This window comes from Prionailurus viverrinus, chromosome B4, assembly GCF_022837055.1.
Source record: "Prionailurus viverrinus isolate Anna chromosome B4, UM_Priviv_1.0, whole genome shotgun sequence".
Taxonomy (NCBI): Eukaryota; Metazoa; Chordata; class Mammalia; order Carnivora; family Felidae; genus Prionailurus; species Prionailurus viverrinus.
In genome coordinates this window covers 40,676,838-40,695,465 of record NC_062567.1, presented here as the reverse complement: position 1 = coordinate 40,695,465, position 18,628 = coordinate 40,676,838, and the positions used below count along the sequence as shown (strand labels likewise).

At 39.2% G+C, this 18,628-nt stretch overlaps 1 protein-coding gene and 1 long non-coding RNA gene across 2 annotated transcripts in view; one reads left to right on the top strand and one right to left on the bottom strand.

Annotated features, from left to right (window-relative positions):
• The window catches only part of CLEC2D (C-type lectin domain family 2 member D), a 42,428-nt gene extending 36,088 nt beyond the window's left edge, over positions 1-6,340 (bottom strand). The window contains exons 1-2 of the mRNA XM_047866061.1: positions 6,071-6,340; positions 5,733-5,817 (exon numbers count right to left, since the gene is read on the bottom strand). Coding sequence (XP_047722017.1) covers positions 5,733-5,817; positions 6,071-6,127 — 142 coding nt within the window. The 5' untranslated portion in view covers positions 6,128-6,340. The remainder of the gene's footprint in view (positions 1-5,732; positions 5,818-6,070) is intronic.
• On the top strand, positions 417-4,191 carry LOC125170015 (uncharacterized). The gene is made up of 3 exons (XR_007153869.1): positions 417-772; positions 854-939; positions 3,504-4,191. It is a non-coding gene; the product is annotated as an uncharacterized LOC125170015 (long non-coding RNA).
• Positions 6,341-18,628: the final 12,288 nt, after the last annotated feature.

Sequence of the window (18,628 nt, the reverse complement as noted above, 5' to 3'; positions counted from 1 at the left end):
GGCATTTCACAAATGAGTTGAAAATGGAGTTGAAAACCGATGTCCACGAAATACCTGCCCAAGCTTGTTTGTAGCAGCTTGTCTGTCTGTCTGTCCCACAGCCACCATGTCTGTCAATAGATGGATGGATAAGCAGTGTGGAACATCCAGACAATGGCATATTATCTAGGGACTTAAAGAAGAAAGGGGGGGGGGGGGCGCCTGGGTGGCACAGTCGGTTAAGCGTCGGACTTCAGCCAGGTCACGATCTCGCGGTCCGTGAGTTCGAGCCCTGGGCTGATGGCTCGGAGCCTGGAGCCTGTTTCCGATCCTGTGTCTCCCTCTCTCTCTGCCCCTCCCCCGTTCATGCTCTGTCTCTCTCTGTCCCCAAAAATAAATAAACGTTGGAAAAAAAAAAAAAAAAGAAGAAAGGGGGGGGTCCTTAAGTCAAGAAAAGACCTAAAAGAAACTGTAATGCATGTTGCTAAGTGAAAGAAGACGATCTGACAAGGCTACATCCTAGAAAACGCCAACAATTTGGCATCCTGGAAAAGGCAGAACTATGGAGACAGTGAAAAGATCTGTGATTCACAAGGCTGAGGGGTAAGAGAAGGGAGGGATAAAGAGGCAGACCCCACGGGATTTTCAGGGCAGTGAAACTATTCTGTCTGATACTGTAATGCTGGACATGTTCTTACAGATTTGTCAAAACACAGAGAATATATAAATAGAGACAGCCTTAATGGAAAGTATGGATTTTTTTGGCAACAAATGCACCACGCTGATGCAAGATGTCAGTAAGAGGGGAAAATGGGAAGGGAGGGGAAAGTTGGCATATGGGAACTTATTTTCATCTGTTACTATGTGGACGTAGGTTTTTAAGTGGACATACCCGGACTTCTAAAACTCCGACCTCCTCCTATGACCGGCTCCCTGGAGATATCACCCCATTGTTGAAAGGTAAACTGAAACATATTTAAAATGCTGAGGGTTTATTTGAACAAAAATGGATTCGAGTCAGCAGCATCCGGTCTAGCAGACGGAAGGAAGCTTTGAAGAGTTTTACAAAATGAAAGACTCTACAAGATAAAAGAAGGGAGTAGCATCGAGGAAGGAAGGAAAAAAAGTTAGGTCGATCTTCACAAAGCTACCTTCGTTTAGGGGATCGCAGGGGTCTATCAGGCAAATAACCTCGCTAGCACTGATCAGGCGATTTCTGATTGCCTGGCTTAAGATGCCATTTCTGGGAAAGCTGAAATTATAATTAAGTCTTTTCGGTAATGTGGAGCTTAACACAAGTGACTCCATTTTGGACCTGTTGTTTTGTTGTTTTGTTCACCACGAATGCCATTCCATAAACCTCTAATTCCTTCCACATACTCTTGAAGTAAATTTCCCTTTATGCGCGTCCCAGATAGCCCAGAGGCAGGGGGGCAGTACCCATAACCGCCAACCATCCCTCCTCCCTTAACTCACTTTCCTTATAGACTCCTCACCCAGTGAGAAAGTCGCTTCCCACGTCTGTCTCCGTCACCTTCAAAACCATTCAGTTGCTCTTTCCCTCTTTCCCCATTGCCAGGCTCAGAAAGAAGTGTAGTTTTAAAGAGAAAAACTTCTTGGGCTTTAACGAAGTCTGAAACAGACTCTGAAATCTTTGTTAGGTAAGCAATCTGCATCCCTCCTTGTACCTGAGTTTTGCATAGTTGTATACCGAAGTAAGAAAGTTAAAGCTACCTGCCAAGTGCCTAAATCCACATTATTTAATTTGATGCACCAATAACTGTGTTGTTGACTGTGCAGATCAGGGCTACACCCTGTGATAAAGTTTAGTGCTTCCTGTGCAAAACTTCAAAGAAGCCTTTGCAGATTAAAAATCCGATATACACAATGACTTTCCTCCCTACTTCACCAATTACTTAAAAGATAACAATAACACCCTTTTCCATGACTTTTTTTGAATGATCAAAGCATGTTATATGTACTTTTATGGATAACTTGTGTGTGTATGTGTGTGTGTTTAAATTTGTAGAGACTGTAACTTAGCATAGGCAACATATATTAGGCCAACAGAGGAGGGAGCCTACCACCAGCCAGAAACTTTTTTTTTTAATTTTTTTTTAACGTTTATTCATTTTTGAGAGACAGAGAGAGACAGAGCATGAGCAGGGAAGGGGCAGAGAGAGAGGGAGACACAGAATCCGAAGCAGGCTCCAGGCTCCGAGCCGTCAGCACAGAGCCCGATGCGGGGCTCGAACCCACGAACTGTTAAGATAGTGACCTGAGCCGAAGTCTGACGCTCAACCGACCAAGCCACCCAGGCGCCCCCCAGAAACTTTCTTAAACCCATTACACATGTGGTCTCAGTCTCCACAAAGCATCCTTATCTCCCGATTGTACTGGTTGTACTAAGAAATCTCCTCACCGTACTAAGAAATAGGTCTGAAAAGATTACTATATCTTGTCCAAGGCAACAAAATAAGTAAACAGGAAAGGGAGGGCGTGAAACCTCGCAATGTGACTCTAGGGTTTATACAAACTGACAGTTGAAAGACCTAGTATGTTGCAACTACTAAGTGAAACCTAAGTCAGGCACAGTTCTGTGGGTCTCAACTACAACTAGGCTTAATGCCTTTACACTCTACTAAGGTACATTCAAGCTAAAAGTATGAATGAATGATCCCTATGACAACAAAATGACTAGAATAAAGAACCAAATAAGTGGGTACCATTTTCACCTATTAAACTGGCAAATATTAGAGAAATGAAAGGAAAGTTCTTGGGGATGTTAAGAATGAGAAGTGGCACTGTTACGCTTAATCAGCATGGAATTTAATTGCCACAACCTTTCTGGAAAACAATTGGCAAGAGGTCGAGGATCTTAAAATTTTTGAGACCTTAAAGACCCAAAGATAAACAGTGTGGACAAAAATCCATTTCTCCTCATTCGTATGACAGTGTACATTTTGTTTATGGGAAGCTTGTCTCCTTAATTTCTCAGGTCTGTATACCTAGAGAAACTGTACTTAAAGAAATATGTCCAAAGAAGCATCCACCTATGAACCTGATTTATCTGATAAGATTCCACACTAGGAGCTGATATTTTAGTGGGATTAGATGTTTGGGGCTTTTGGGAGGGTGAATGTATTTTGCACGCAGGAGCACGGGCTGGACCTGGTAACTAACTTCTAATGCATAGAATACAGCAAAATGATGGAATGTCACTTTTTTTTTTTTAATTTTTTTTTCAACGTTTATTTATTTTTGGGGCAGAGAGAGACAGAGCATGAACGGGGGAGGGGCAGAGTGAGAGGGAGACACAGAATCGGAAACAGGCTCCAGGCTCTGAGCCATCAGCCCAGAGCCCGACGCGGGGCTTGAACTCACGGACCATGAGATCATGACCTGACTGAAGTCGGACGCTTAACCGACTGCGCCACCCAGGCGCCCTGGAATGTCACTTTTGACATTAGGCTACAAAAAACTGAATTTTGTGTGCCATAAACTTTCTTCCTCTTTATTCCTAGGACCCTATGGAGAGATCCACATGTCAAACAACTGATATCTACAGCCAAAAGGCATTGAAGATCGGAAGCCAGCTAGAAGCCATGTGAATGAGGTTGGAAACAGAACGTCCTCCAGTTGAACCTTGACATGCCCTGTCTCCCTGTCCAACATCTTGGGAAACTCTCAAGCAGAGCATCTCACTGAGGGACACTCAGGTTCTTGATCTAGAAAGACTGCAATATAATAAATGTTTGTTGTTTTAAGAGGCTAAATTTTGGAGGTGATTTGTTAAACAACAATGAAACCAAAAGACCCATCAAAGAGGAGTCAAGAAACAGAAAATGTGAAGTGGGTTAGGAGAGGATTAAATGTAGGTTATGGATTGCCAAAGTTTCCAAATTCGAATAGTATTATTATTAATACTTAAAATACTTTTCTCATAAATGAGACATTAAGTGTTAAAGAAATCACTTGGGTATGTCCACTGTATCTCAATGAAATAACTAGTTGGAATAAAATAAAAGAATTCACTCAGGGGTCTGGAGGTGAAGACCATTTGAATACCATCAGAAACTGGTGGGGGGTGGTTGAAAAGTTTGGAAAATGAGTTGATTTTAAGAGCTCTCCATAGGTATTTAGAGACAAACAATGGATTTTTTTCCCTATCAGTTGTTTCAAAATGGTATCATATTTATTTATATGTTTTTTCCTTCTCTATTCCACACAAATTCTGCTTGCATTGTTCTTAATGTGTGTCTATATGATTTCCCTCTTCACTAAAATCTTTTGATGGTTTCATACCATCCCTGGTATAAAATTGGAAATTTCCGGATCATCTATATTATTATACCCATCCCTTCCAAAACTATCTTTGAACAAATGACTGGCTTGAAAAGCTGCCCCATACAACATGAACAATGTCCAGAAAGAAGTTCCAGGGGATCCCTGCATAGACACCCTCTTCACCTTGTTTTATTGCTGCCCCCACTAAAATTAGCATAGAAAAGCAGGTGAACACTTTGTATGAGAATCCATGTTTTGGGAGAAATTAGGTAATTGCATAGAAATACTTTTTCATACTTGAAGAAATTATGGACCACTCAGACTGGAAAAAGAACTCCTCTAACAGGTAAAATGGAGAGGGTAAAGACATAACAGAGAGACGAAACATGAGCTGGAGGCAGTCAGCACAGAAAAGGGAGGTGAAAAATACCTCTGATATTTTTATCAGAAAGATAGAATGCCTTCTGATATCTCATAAAGGAAAACTATGTTAGAGATATCATGATGTCAAAGTGACTCTGTGAACCAAGTCAAAGCAATGAGAAAATGGTTGTTAAGAAAGAGTGAGCAGTTCTGACATGCATAAAATCGGTGTTCCTGAAGACTAGCCCACAATGGAAAACGGCTAAGCATTAGTAGAAGAAAACTTCATTGAAATAAGAGGACAATTAAATCTGAGCATTGAATAAATAAATAAAGCAGTCTGGGTAAAGTTTCTTATTTTTCGGTACAAAGAAAAAGTCTGTTGCTTACAATGCAGAATGCGAACCCCACCCTGGACTTTGCCGCAGGCCCATCGATGGCGGGAAATAGAAGAATAATGTCTACACTGTCTGAGAAAAACAGCGAAAGAGGCAAGTTCTTATATCCATTGAGTTGTCATGCAAATTAAAACCAAAACTTAACATTAAGAACTTATTGAATATGATAAATACAGCATATATCGTTCGAAAAATAAACAACTTGATGAATAAGCCCAGCCAACTAACGGATGATTAAAACTAAGGATCTCAGAAAGGATAAAGACGTCGTATGAAATGACTAGAAGTGCGAATTATTCACTGGGGTTGACTGTATTTAATATGAAGTTTAAAGTGGGTGCTGTATAACTAATATCAACACTATGTATGATGAAGTAAGTACTAAGGCTGAGCTACAATTGAAATTATCGTGACCTAAATAGATAGATAGATAGATAATATATATTGTAAATGTGGCTAAATTCTTCTTCTGGCAAAGGTAGAAATTCGTGTGATAGACGTTTGGTCAGCCAACAAATATGAAATGAAGAAAATCAATTTAAATCATAAAAGTTACGGAGCAACATCATAGCAGCGTAAGACATTCCTCATTTGCCCTCTCTCAACATCTAAAATTGGGCATCTATCCAGGAACGAAAGTGCTTCCGTGGGAGCCTGAGTTATCTAGCACCATATGCCAAGGGATTTAGGAGAAGCCTTACTCACCTGTGAACTGGATAATAGGCAGATAGACCCCAGTGGAACCAGCAGGATCCTGTGAACCAGATCCAATCCCTTTTGGTCGTGGTGCCTGGAAAACACAGACTTGGGCAGATATTTGCAGACAAGAGGGCCTTCAGGAAAGTTCAGGTTTATGGAGGAAAAGTTTCAGCGCGAAAAAAAAAAAAAAAACAACCTAGAAGAGTTTGGATGCCTTGGAGTGGGTGGGAGGAACTTTGCAAGCATTATTCCTCCCAGAAGGTGGCACACTTTAGAGAAAAAAAAGAACGCTGGTATTCCTCCCATGAGAAAAAAAAGGGAGACCAAGTGAGCGCCTGGCTTACCCAATTTGTGCAGGACACTGCTAGAGAAGGCCTTCTCTCCCACACAACCCAGAGCATAAACGTACGAATTCTGTGAGTCCGAGAAGGGAGATTGGGAGAGAGGGAGATGAGAATATCAGAGACACTGATCTTAAAGTGACACTGATCTTGCCAATTGCCTTCGAGGCTCCAACGGGAAGTCTGGCCAAGAGCTAGGAAAACCTCACCTGGGATTTCCCCGAGCTGGCCCTAAGTACCAAACTCCCACTCCGTGACTGGCATTCTGTGTGCACTTTCCAGGGTGGAAGCAAGAGGCAGCGAAATAGACAAAGAGAGGATGTGCAGAAAACAAGGCAGAGTTTGACGCAAGGGAGGAAACACAAGCTTCAGCTGTAGCACCACCTTCAGGAAAAGAAAAGAAAGGTTACCAAAGCCAGCTTGCTCTGTTTGTTATAAGGTGAAGAGAAGATATACAAATTTAAGAATTATGCCAAACTAGGAGCGCCTGGGTGGCTCAGTCCCTTAAGCCCCGGACTCTTGATTTTGGCTCAGGTCATGATCCCCATGGTTCGTGAGATTGAGCCCCGTGTCGGGTTCCGTGGTGAGCATGCAGTGGGCTTGGGATTCTCTCTCTCGCTCTGTCTCTGCCCCTCCCCTGCTTGTGCTCTCTCTCTCTCTCTCTCAATAAATAAACAGTTAAAAAAACAAAGTGCTGGGAAAAAAAGTTGCCAACCAAGAATACACAAGCTGGCTAAACTGTCCTTTAGAAATGGAGAAATCAAGATTTTCTCAGGCAAACGAAAACTAAGGCAGTTCATCACCATTAAAACTACCTCATAAGAAATGCTGAAAGGAGTTCTTCAAACTGAAAATGAGAAGATGCTAATTAGTACCATGAAAATATACTAAGTTATACAACTCACTGGTAAAGGTAAATGTGTAATCAGATTCAGAAAACTTCAATTCTGCAACATGATAGTGTGTTAATCACTTAACTACATTACAAAAGTCAAAGCAAAAGAGTATTAAAATCAACTAGAGCTACTATACTTACTTAAATACAAAATGTAAAAAGAGGCAAATTTTGACATTAAAAACATAAAAAGAGAGCTAAAAGGGTAGAGTTTCTGTATGCAATCTAAGTTAAGTTGCGATCAGCATAAGATGGACTATTATATCTGTAAGACATTTTATTTAAGTCTCATAGTAACTACAAAGCAAAAAAAAAACTATAGTAGATTCACAAAAAACAAAGAGAAGGAAATCAGAGCACGCTGCCATAGAAAATCACCATTTCACCAAGGTAGGCAGCAGGTGAGAAAAAAGAAGAACAAAATATTTTGGAACTACAAAATAGAAAGCAGTTAATAAGATGGCATTACGAAGTCCTAACATATCAATATTTACTCTAAAAATAAATGGATTTCATGCTCCAATTAAAAGATACAGAGTGGCTAGATGGGAAAAAAAAAAAAAAAGATGACCCAACAATATGCTGTACGAGATTCACTTCAGCTTCTGATAGCACAGAAATACAAGAATCCTAAAAGACTACTATGAACAATTATATGCTGGCAAGCTGGGTAACAAAGAAGAAATTCCTTTCTACCAGAAATGAAGCACAAAAAAATAGAATGTCTGAACAGACCAATAGCAAGTAAAGAGATTATATCAGGAATCAAAAGCTTCCCAACACAGGAAAGCCGAGGACCAGATGATCGCACTGGTGAATTCTACCAAACATTTAAAGAAGAGTTAATACCGGGGCGCCTGAGTGGCTCAGTCGGTTGCACATCTGACTTCAGCTCGGATCATTATCTCACAGTCTGTGAGTTCGAGCCCCGCGTCGAACTCTAATATAATAATTTTAAAAATTATATGATTATCTCAATAGAGGCAGAAAAAGCATTTGACACAATACAACATCATTCCATAATAAGCCTCAACAATTGGGCATAGAAAGAAGGTATCTCAATATAATAAAGACCATATGCAACAATCCCAGAGCTAGCATCATAGTCTATGGTGAAAGGTTAAAAGCTTTTCCTCTAAGATCAGAAACAATACAAGGGTGTCATTCTCACCACTCACTCAACATAGTACCACAAGTACTGGCTAGAGCAATCAGGTAAGATAAAGAAATAAAAAGTATCCACATCAGAAAGGGAAAAGCAAAACTGTCTCTATTTGCAGATCATATGATCTTATTATATACAGAAAATCCTAAAGACTCAACCGAAAAAACTGTTGGAACTGATCAACAAATTCAGTAAAGTCGTAGGATATAAAATTAACATAAAGAAATTAGTTGCATTTCTATCTACCAACAATGAAATGTGTGAAAAAGAAATCAGGAAAACAATCCCATGTATAATAACATCGAAAACATAAAGTACTTAGGAATAAATTTAACCAAAAAGTAAAAGACCTGTCCAATGAAAACTACAAGACTTTAATGAAACAAATTGAAGAAGCCACAAACAAATGGAAAGATATCCCGTGTTCATGGATTGGAAGAACTGATATTGTCAAAATGTCCATAATACCCAAAGTCACCTATAGATTCTATGCCATCCCTGTTAAAATTCCAAGGGGCATTTTCCAAAGAAACAGAAAAGAATCCTAGAATTTGTATGGCTAGCCAAATATCCAAAGTAATCCTCAGAAAGAACAAAACTGGAGGTATCACATTTCTTATTTAAAAGTATACTCTAATGCAATAATAATCAAAATGACGTGCTAACAGCATAATATGGAGGCTCAGAAATAACCCTCCAGTAATGTCTACCAATATTTGACAAGGTAGCCAAGAAGTTGCAGTGGGGGAACAATATTCTGTTCAATGAATGGTATGGGGAGAAAATGGATACCCACATGCAGGAAATAAAATTAGGTAAACACTTATACCTCTCAACAGTTAACTAAAAATGGATAAAGGGCTTAAACATAAGACCCCTAACTATAAAACATCTAAAAGAAAACATGGGGAAGAATCTCCTTTATATTGGTCTTCAAAATAGTATTTTGGATATGACACCAAAAGCACGAGCAACCAAAGAGAAATCAACAAGCAAGACTACAGCAAATTAAAAAGTTCCTGTACAGGGGCACCTGGGTGGCTCAGTCGGTTGAGCATCCAACTTCAGCTTGGATCATGATCTCATGGTTCATGGGTTCAAGCCCTGAATGGGGCTTGGTGCTATCAAAAGTTCCTATAGAGCAAAAGTAATGATCAACAAAATGAAAAGCAACCTATAGAACTAGAGAAAATATTTGCAAACCATCTAGCTGATAAGGGGTTAGTATTCAAAATACATTTAAAAAAAAACTCATACAACTCAATACAAAATGAAAACAAGCAAAGCAAATGGGGAGAGGATCTGGATAGAATTTTTTTTTTTTCCAAAGAAGACATACACATGGCCAACAGGTCAGTGAAAAGATATTCAATGTCACTAATCATCAGAGTAATGCAAATGAAAACTACAATAAGATATCACCTCAGACCTGTTAGAATGGATACCGTCAAAAGGCCAAGAAATAACAAGTTTTAGTGAGGATGTGGAGAAATGGGAACACTCGTGCCCTATTGTTGGAAATGTAAACTAATGGTTTAGCCAATATGGAAAACAGTATGGAGGTTCCTCAAACAATTAAAGCTAGAACTACCATATGATCCAGCAATCCCGTTTTGGGTTATATATCCAAGGAAAAGAAATCATTATCTTTAATTTTTAATTTTTTTTTACATTTATTTATTTTTAAGAGACAGAGTGAGACAGAGCGTGAGCAGGGGAGGGGCAGAGAGAGAAGGAGACACAGAATCTGAAGCAGCCTCCAGGCTCTGAACAAGTGGTCAACACAGCCTGATAAGGGGCCCAAACCCAAGAACCATGAGATCATGACCTAAGCTGAAGTCGGACGCTCAACTGAATGAGCCACCCAGGCACCCCAAAATCATTATGTTGAAGAGATAGCTGCACTCCAATGTTCACTGTAGCATTATTCACAATAGCCATGGTATAGAAACAAACTAACCATCCATCAACAGATGAATGGGTAAAGAAATATGAGGTAGACAGATATTATAAATGATATTATATAGACAGGTAGATCTATCTATCATTCATCTATCCAACTATTACCTATCTAACCATCTATCTATCTATCTATCTATCTACCTATCTATCCATCTATCTATCTACCTAATGGAATATATTTTTCAGCCACGAAAATACAGAAATCCCACCATTTGTGACGACAATACGAATGAAACTTAAGGGCAGTATGCAAAGGAGTCAAGTCAAACAGTGAAAGACAAATACTGTATGATATTACTTATATGTAGAATCTAAAAAAACTGAATTAATAGAAACAGATAATATACTGGTGGTTACCAGAGGCAGGAAATGTGGGTTGAGAGAAATGAGGGAAGGTGGTCAAAAAGATACAAACTAACAGTTACAAAATAAGTAGGTTCTGGATATATAATGCACAGCACGGTGACCACAGTTAACAATAATATACATTTGACTGTTGCTAGGGTAAAAGATTAAACCACAGGACAAAAGTTACAACCACATGAGGTGCTATACATTAACTAGATCCATCATGGTAATCATTTCAAAATAGATACACTTATGAACTCATTATGTTGGATACCTAAAGTAATACAATGTTATATACCCATTATGTCTCAAGAAAAGTGGGGAGAAAAAAGACAAGATAGCTTCAGGCCCATGTTTATTGCAGCCTTATTCCCCAAAGCCAAGCTATGGAGATAACATAAATGTCCATCAATGGATGAATGGATCAAGAAGATGTGGTAAGTATTTAAGATGGAATTTACTAGTCGGCCAGGAGAAAGAAGGAAATCCTGCCCCTTGCGACAACATGGACGGACCTTATGATAAGTAAGGCAAATCACACAAAAAGACAAATACTATATGATAGCATCCCTATGTGGAATCTAAAGAAGTCAAACTTGTAGAAACAGAATAGAATGGTGGTTATCAAGGGTTGGGTTTCAGGAAATTGGATTTCAAACCTGCAGTTAGAAAATGAATTCGCTATGGAGCTCTAAGGCACAACATAGCACTTATAGTTAATGCTGTATTATATAAAGTTGTTAAGAGACTAAATCTTAAAACTTCTCACCACATAAAAGTAATAATAATCATATGATGTGTCGGAAATGCTATGAGGGTAATCATATTGCAATATATAAATGTATCAAATCAACATGTTTTACGCTTTAAACTTACACAATGTTATACGTTGATCTTACCTCAATTAAAAAAAAAGTCCAATAAAAAGCTATTTATTTCCAGATATTTAAATTTGAATTCAGTATGAAAGTCATATACCATGAAACATTCTTTAAAAATTTTTGTCAACAATGAAAAAGGTAAAAATAAAAAAATGTTTCCAGTTTGCTGGCTATAAAAAAGCAGGTGGTAGGGGCGCCTGGGTGGCGCAGTCGGTTAAGCGTCCGACTTCAGCCAGGTCACGATCTCGCGGTCCGTGAGTTCGAGCCCCGCGTCGGGCTCTGGGCTGATGGCTCGGAGCCTGGAGCCTGTTTCCGATTCTGTGTCTCCCTCTCTCTCTGCCCCTCCCCTGTTCATGCTCTGTCTCTCTCTGTCCCAAAAAATAAATAAACGTTGAAAAAAAAATTAAAAAAAAAAAAAGCAGGTGGCAGGAAGATTTGACCCGTTCCTTGATCCCTGATATAAAAGTTATAAATTAGAAGAGCTTGAATAAAGTGAGGTAGCCAAGAAGATGCAATGGGGAAACAATATTCTGTTCAACGAATGGTATGGGGAAAAAATGGATACCCACATTATCATGTCCCTTAACCGTTTGAGTACAAACAGAATAACTGTTACATATCAATCTGGGTTACATGGGTTCATTTCTTTAATATATTAAGAGCCTTAAATATTCACTAAGGAAACCTCTAGTAATTCAATATAGAAATAGTCAAATGACCAAAACAGAACATTTACCAGAAGGATCTACAAATGGCTCTAAAGCATTGAGCAGATACTCAGCTCCCTCAGAATAAAAGCAACGTAAACTTTTAACAAGATAAATAAAATAAATAGATGCAATATTACCACTAAAGACCTTAATAACATTATAAAACTTTCAAATTTCCAAAAGATGTGCTCCTATGTCCTAGGCAAACAAAGAAAACATAGATCATATAGCAAAAAATAATCATAAAACACATATGCACAAACACACACACAAAATAAAGAGATGAAATTATGGGTAAGCTGTTACATCAACAAAAATAAATGGGATAAAGCATCCGTTGAAGTTGCTGCTTGTATAAAATAAAAATTTCTGATTATGAAATGCATGTAAGCAAAATGACTAATGATATTGAAAATAAAAATACGGCCAATACCTGCTTGGGATTTATAGTAAAAAAATTAAATAAATTAGTGATTCAATAAAATAATGCCTCGCATATGTAAGAAATCAACACTTTTGCACACAGTTCACTTGCATCAAGTTAAAACCTTGAACAAAATTTACAAATACCACTAAAGCCATTTGTTTTTCCTTTTCTTTCTCCCAAAGTTACCATCTAAACTGAGGTTGGTGCAGATAACTTGCATGCATATTTTTATGCATTTACCATAAATATTTATTAATAAATAACACAGAAAACCGTTTTATGTATTTTTTACATTGCATCGTGTTCAAAACGCAAGGCTCTTTTGTTTTAAGACTTTTTTTCTTCAGATAAATTCTCTTACTTTCACCACCATTTCCTATACCACAACCACCCACCCAACATCAGCTGCGAATTTACCCAACCCTTTTATTTCTTTTTTTTTTGAAAACCTAAATTGTGCTTAACATTTGCTGTTGCTAACTTTGTATTGTGTATTTGTATTTTATATTTAAATTGTACTTATATAACCCTCCAAGCAAATAACATGAAGCATAACATAGTAAATGCTTCATGAATATGGACCAAATACCAGTAGAAGGATTCACATGACAAGGGGATCATATCACTTTATAAAAGAAAGACTTTGTGGCGTGCCTGGGTGGTTCAGGCAGTTAAGTATCCATCTTGATTTTGGCTCAGGTCATGATCTCATGGTTGGTGAGTTCGAGACCTGCATCCAGCTCTGCACTGACAGAACGGAGCCTGTTTGAGATTCTCTCTCTTGCTCTCCCTCTGTCCCTTCCCTGTTCTCTCTCTCTCTCTCTCTCAAAATAAATATATATTTTTAAAAAAGACTTTGAGGGGCGCCTCGGTGGCTTGGCCGGTTAAGCGTCCGACTTCAGCTCAGGTCATGATCTCACGGTCCGTGAGTTCGAGCCCCGCGTCGGGCTCTGTGCTGACAGCTCAGAGCCTGGAGCCTGTTTCAGATTCTGTGTCTCCCTCTCTCTCTGACCCTCCCCTGTTCATGCTCTGTCTCTCTCTGTCTCAAAAATAAATAAACGTTAAAAAAAATTAAAAAAGAAAAAACTTTGAGAATTTGGTAGTCCATTTAAATTCAGAGTAATTATTGAAAGCTATGGATTTAATGTCCTTGTGTTATCTGTAGGTTTCATGCATGTGATGATGTCTCTGGTCGTTTGTGGTCTTTGCAGTGTTCCACTCACAGAGCCCCCTGTAGAATCTCTTGTAGGGCTGGCTTATCCTTTAGTTTTTGTTTGTCTGGGAAAGTCTTTATCTCTCCTTCTATTCTGAATAACAGCCTTGCTGGATAAAGGAGTCTGCATACCAGATCATAATGCTATGAAACTTGAAACCAGTCACAAGGAAAAATTTGGAAGGCCTCCAAATGCATGGAGGCTAAGGAGCATCTTACTAAAGAATGAATGAGTCAACCAGGCAATTAAAGAAGAAAATTTAACATATATGGAAGCAAATGAAATGAAAACACGACAGTCCAAACCCTTTGGGGTGCAGCAAAGACAGTCCTCCGAGGAAAATACATTGCAATCCAGGCCTAGCTCAAGAAACAAGAAAAATCCCAAATACAAAACCTAACCACACACCTAAAGGAACTAGCAGCAGAACAGCAAAGAAACCCCAAAGCCTGCAGAAGAAGAGAAATAATAAAGATTAGAGCAGAAATAAACAATATAGATTAATAAAAAAGACCATTAGAACAAATCAATGACTGTAACAGCTGGTTTTCTTTTTGAAAAAATAAACAAAATTGATAACCCCCTAGCCAGACTTCTCTGAAGTCTGGGAAAAGAGAGAGAACCCAAATAGATAAAATCATGAATGACAGAGGAGAGATCACAACCAACACCACAGAAATACAAACAATGATCAGAGAACCCTATGAAAAATTATATGCCAACAAACTGGAGAACCTGGAAGAAATGGACAAATTCCTACACACCTACACACTCCCAAAACTCAAATGGCAAGAAATAGAAAATTTGAACAGACCCATAACCCATAACAGACCAAGTGAAGAAATTGAATGATGGAGCAAAAATCTCCCAACAAATAAGAGTCCTGGGCCAGATGGCTTCCCAGGGGAATCCTACCAGACATTTATTTTTTTTTTTTTTTCTGAAATTTATTGACAAATTGGTTTCCATACAACACCCAGTGCTCATCCCAAAAGGTGCCCTCCTCAATACCCATCACCCACCCTCTCCTCCCTCCCACCCCCCATCAACCCTCAGTTTGTTCTCAGTTTTTAACAGTCTCTTATGCTTTGGCTCTCTCCCTTTCTAACCTCTTTTTTTTTTTTTTCCTTCCCCTCCCCCATGGGTTCCTGTTAAGTTTCTCAGGATCCACATAAGAGTGAGACCATATGGTATCTGTCTTTCTCTGTATGGCTTATTTCACTTAGCATCACACTCTCCAGTTCCATCCACGTTGCTACAAAAGGCCATATTTCATTTTTTCTCATTGCCATGTAATATTCCATTGTGTATATAAACCACAATTTCTTTATCCATTCATCAGTTGATGGACATTTAGGCTCTTTCCATAATTTGGCTATTGTTGAGAGTGCTGCTATGAACATTGGGGTACAAGTGGCCCTATGCATCAGTGCTCCTGTATCCCTTGGATAAATTCCTAGCAGTGCTATTGCTGGGTCATAGGGTAGGTCTATTTTTAATTTTCTGAGGAACCTCCACACTGCTTTCCAGAGCGGCTGCACCAATTTGCATTCCCACCAACAGTGCAAGAGGGTTCCCGTTTCTCCACATCCTCTCCAGCATCTATAGTCTCCTGATTTGTTCATTTTGGCCACTCTGACTGGCGTGAGGTGATACCTGAGTGTGGTTTTGATTTGTATTTCCCTGATAAGGAGCGACGCTGAACATCTTTTCATGTGTCTGTTGGCCATCCGGATGTCTTCTTTAGAGAAGTGTCTATTCATGTTTTCTGCCCATTTCTTCACTGGGTTATTTGTTTTTCGGGTGTGGAGTTCTACCAGACATTTAAAGCAGAGTTCATACCTATCTTTCTCGAGCTCTTCCAAAAATAGAAATGGAAGGAAAGCTTCTGGGCTCATTCTATGAAACCAGCATTACCTTGATTCCCAAACCAGATAGAGACCCCATCAAAAAGGAGAATTACAACCCAATATCACTGATGAACATGGATGCAGAAATTCTCAACAAGATACTAGGAAATCAAATTCAACAGCATAATAAAAGAATTTTTCACATGATCAAGTGGGATTCATTCTTGGGCTGCAGGACTGGTTCCATATTTGCAAATCAATGAATGCGATACAACACTTTAATAGAAGAGAGGATAAGAACCATACGATCCTGTCAATAGATGCAAAAAAAAACAAAAAACAAAAAACATTTGACAAAACATAGAATCCTTTCTTACTAAAAAAAAAAGTCGCACTAGAAGGAACATACCTTAATATCATAATAGCCATATATGAAAAGCCTACAGCTCATATCATCCTCAATGGGGAAAAACTGAGACCTTTTCCCTGAGATTAGGAGCACGACAGGGATGTGCACTGTCACCACCCTTGTTTAACATAGTGTTGGAAAGTCTTAGCCTCAGCAATCAGACAACAAAATGAAATAAAACGCATCCAATTTGGCAAAGAAGAAGTCAAACTTTCACTTTCCACAGATGACATGATACTCTACATGGAAAACCCAAAAGACTCCACCAAAAAGCTGCTAGGACCGATACATGAATTCAGCAAAGTTGAAGGATACAAAAGCAATGTACAGAAGTCAGTTACATTTCTATACACAATTAATGAAGCAGCACAAAGAGCAATCAAGAAATCGATCCCATTTACAATTGCACCAAGAACCATGAGATACCTAGGAATAAACCTAAGCAATGATGTAAAAGATCTATATGCTGAAAACTATAGAAAACTTATGAAAGAAATTGAAGAAGATGCAAAGAAATAGAAAAACATTCCCTGCTCATGAGTTGGAAGCACAAATAGCGTTAAAATGTCAATACTACCAAAGCAATCTACACATGCAATGCAATCCCAATCCAAATTGCACCAGCATTCTTCTCAGAGCTAGAACAAACAATCCTAAAATGTGTATGGAACCACAAAAGACCCCGAATAGCCAAAGTTATGTTGAAAAAGAAAACCAAAGTGGGAGACATCACAATCCTGGACTTTAGCCTCTACTACAAAGCTGTAATCACCAAGACAGTATGCTAGTGGCACACGAACAGACACACAGACCAATGGAATAGAATAGAGAACCCAGAAATGGACCCACGGAGGTATGGCCAACTAATCTTTGACAAAGCAGGAGAGAGTATCCAATGGAAAAAAGATAGTCTCTTTGGCAAATGGTGTTGGGAGGTTGGGACAACAACATGCAGAAGAATGAAACTGGACCACTTTCTTACACCACACACAAAAATAACTCAAAATGGATGAAAGACTTAACTGTGAGACAGGAAACCATCAAAACCCTAGTGGAGAAAACAGGCAACAACCTGTTTGACCTCAGCCACAGCAACATCTTACTTGACACATCTCCAAAGGCAAGGGAAGGAAAGGCAAAAATGAGCTATTGGGACCTCATCAAGATTAAAAGCTTCTGCATTGCAAAAGAAACTATCAACAAAACTAAAAGGCAACCAATGAAATGGGAGATGATATTTGCAAATGAAAGATCAGATAAAGGGTTAGCATCCAAAGTATATAAAGAACTTACCAAACTCAACACCTGAAAAACAAATAACCCAGTGAATAAATAGGCAGAAGACATGAATAGACATTTTCCAAAGAAAATATCCAGGTGGCCAACAGACACATGAAAAGATGCTCAGCATCACTCATCATCAAGGAAATAGAAACCAAAACCACATTGAGATACCACTTCACACTGGTCAGAGTGGCTGAAATTATCAACTCAGGAAACAAGATGTTGGCAAGGATGTGAAGAAACGGAAACCCTCTTGCACTGCTGGTGGGAATGCAAACTCGTGCAGCCACTCTGGAAAACAGGGTAGAGGTTTCTCAAAAATTCAAAAATAGAATTACCCTATGACCCAGCAAGAGCACTGCTAGGAATTTACCCAAGGAATACAGGAGTGCCGATGCATAGGGGCACATGTACCCCATTGTTTACAGCAGCACTTTCAACAACAGCCAAATCATAGAAAGAACCCAAATGTCCATCAACTGATGAATGGATAATGAAGCTGTGGTATATATATACAATGGGATATAATTCGGCAGTGAGAAAGAATGAAATCCTGCCATTGCAACAATGTGGATGGAACTGGAGGCTATTATGTTAAGTGAAATAAGTCAGTCAGAGAAAGACAAATATCATATGTTCCCACTCATATGTGGAACCTCAGAAACTTAACAGAAGACCATGAAGAAAGGGAAGGGGAAGAAATAGTTTCAAACAGAGTAGGAGGCAAACCCATAAGAGTCTCTTAAATACAGAGAACAAACTGACGTTTTTTGGGGGGGAGGGACAGGGGAGGGGAAAAATGGGTGATGGGCATTGAGAAGGGCACTTGTTGGGATGAGCACTGGGTGTTGTATGTAAGCGATGAATCATGGGAATCTGCTCCCAAAGTCAAGAGCACACTGTATACACTGTATGTGAGCTAACCTGACAACCAATTATATTTAAATAAATACATACATACATACATACATACATACATACAGTGAATGGGCAGCGCCTGGGTGGCTCAGTCAGTTACGCGTCCAACTTCAGCTCAGGTCATGATCCCACAGTTTATTGGTTCGAGCCCCACTTCGGGCTCTGTGCTGACAACTGGAGCCTGGAGCCTGCTTCAGATTCTGTGTCTCCCTCTCTCTCTCCTCCTCCCCTGCTCGTGCTCTGTCTCTCTCTCATTCTCTCTCTCAAAATTAAATAAACATTAAAAAACTAAATAAAAAAATAAAAACGCAAACATTTCAGGGCACCTGAGTGGCCCTAGTCAGTTAAGCGTCTGACTTTGGCTCAGGTCATGATCTCACAGCTCTTGAGTTTGAGTCCCACATTGGTCTATCTGTATCAGCACAGAACCTGCTTCACATCCTCTGTCCCCGTCTCTCTCTGCCCCACTCTGCGCATGCACTCTCACTCTCTCAAAAA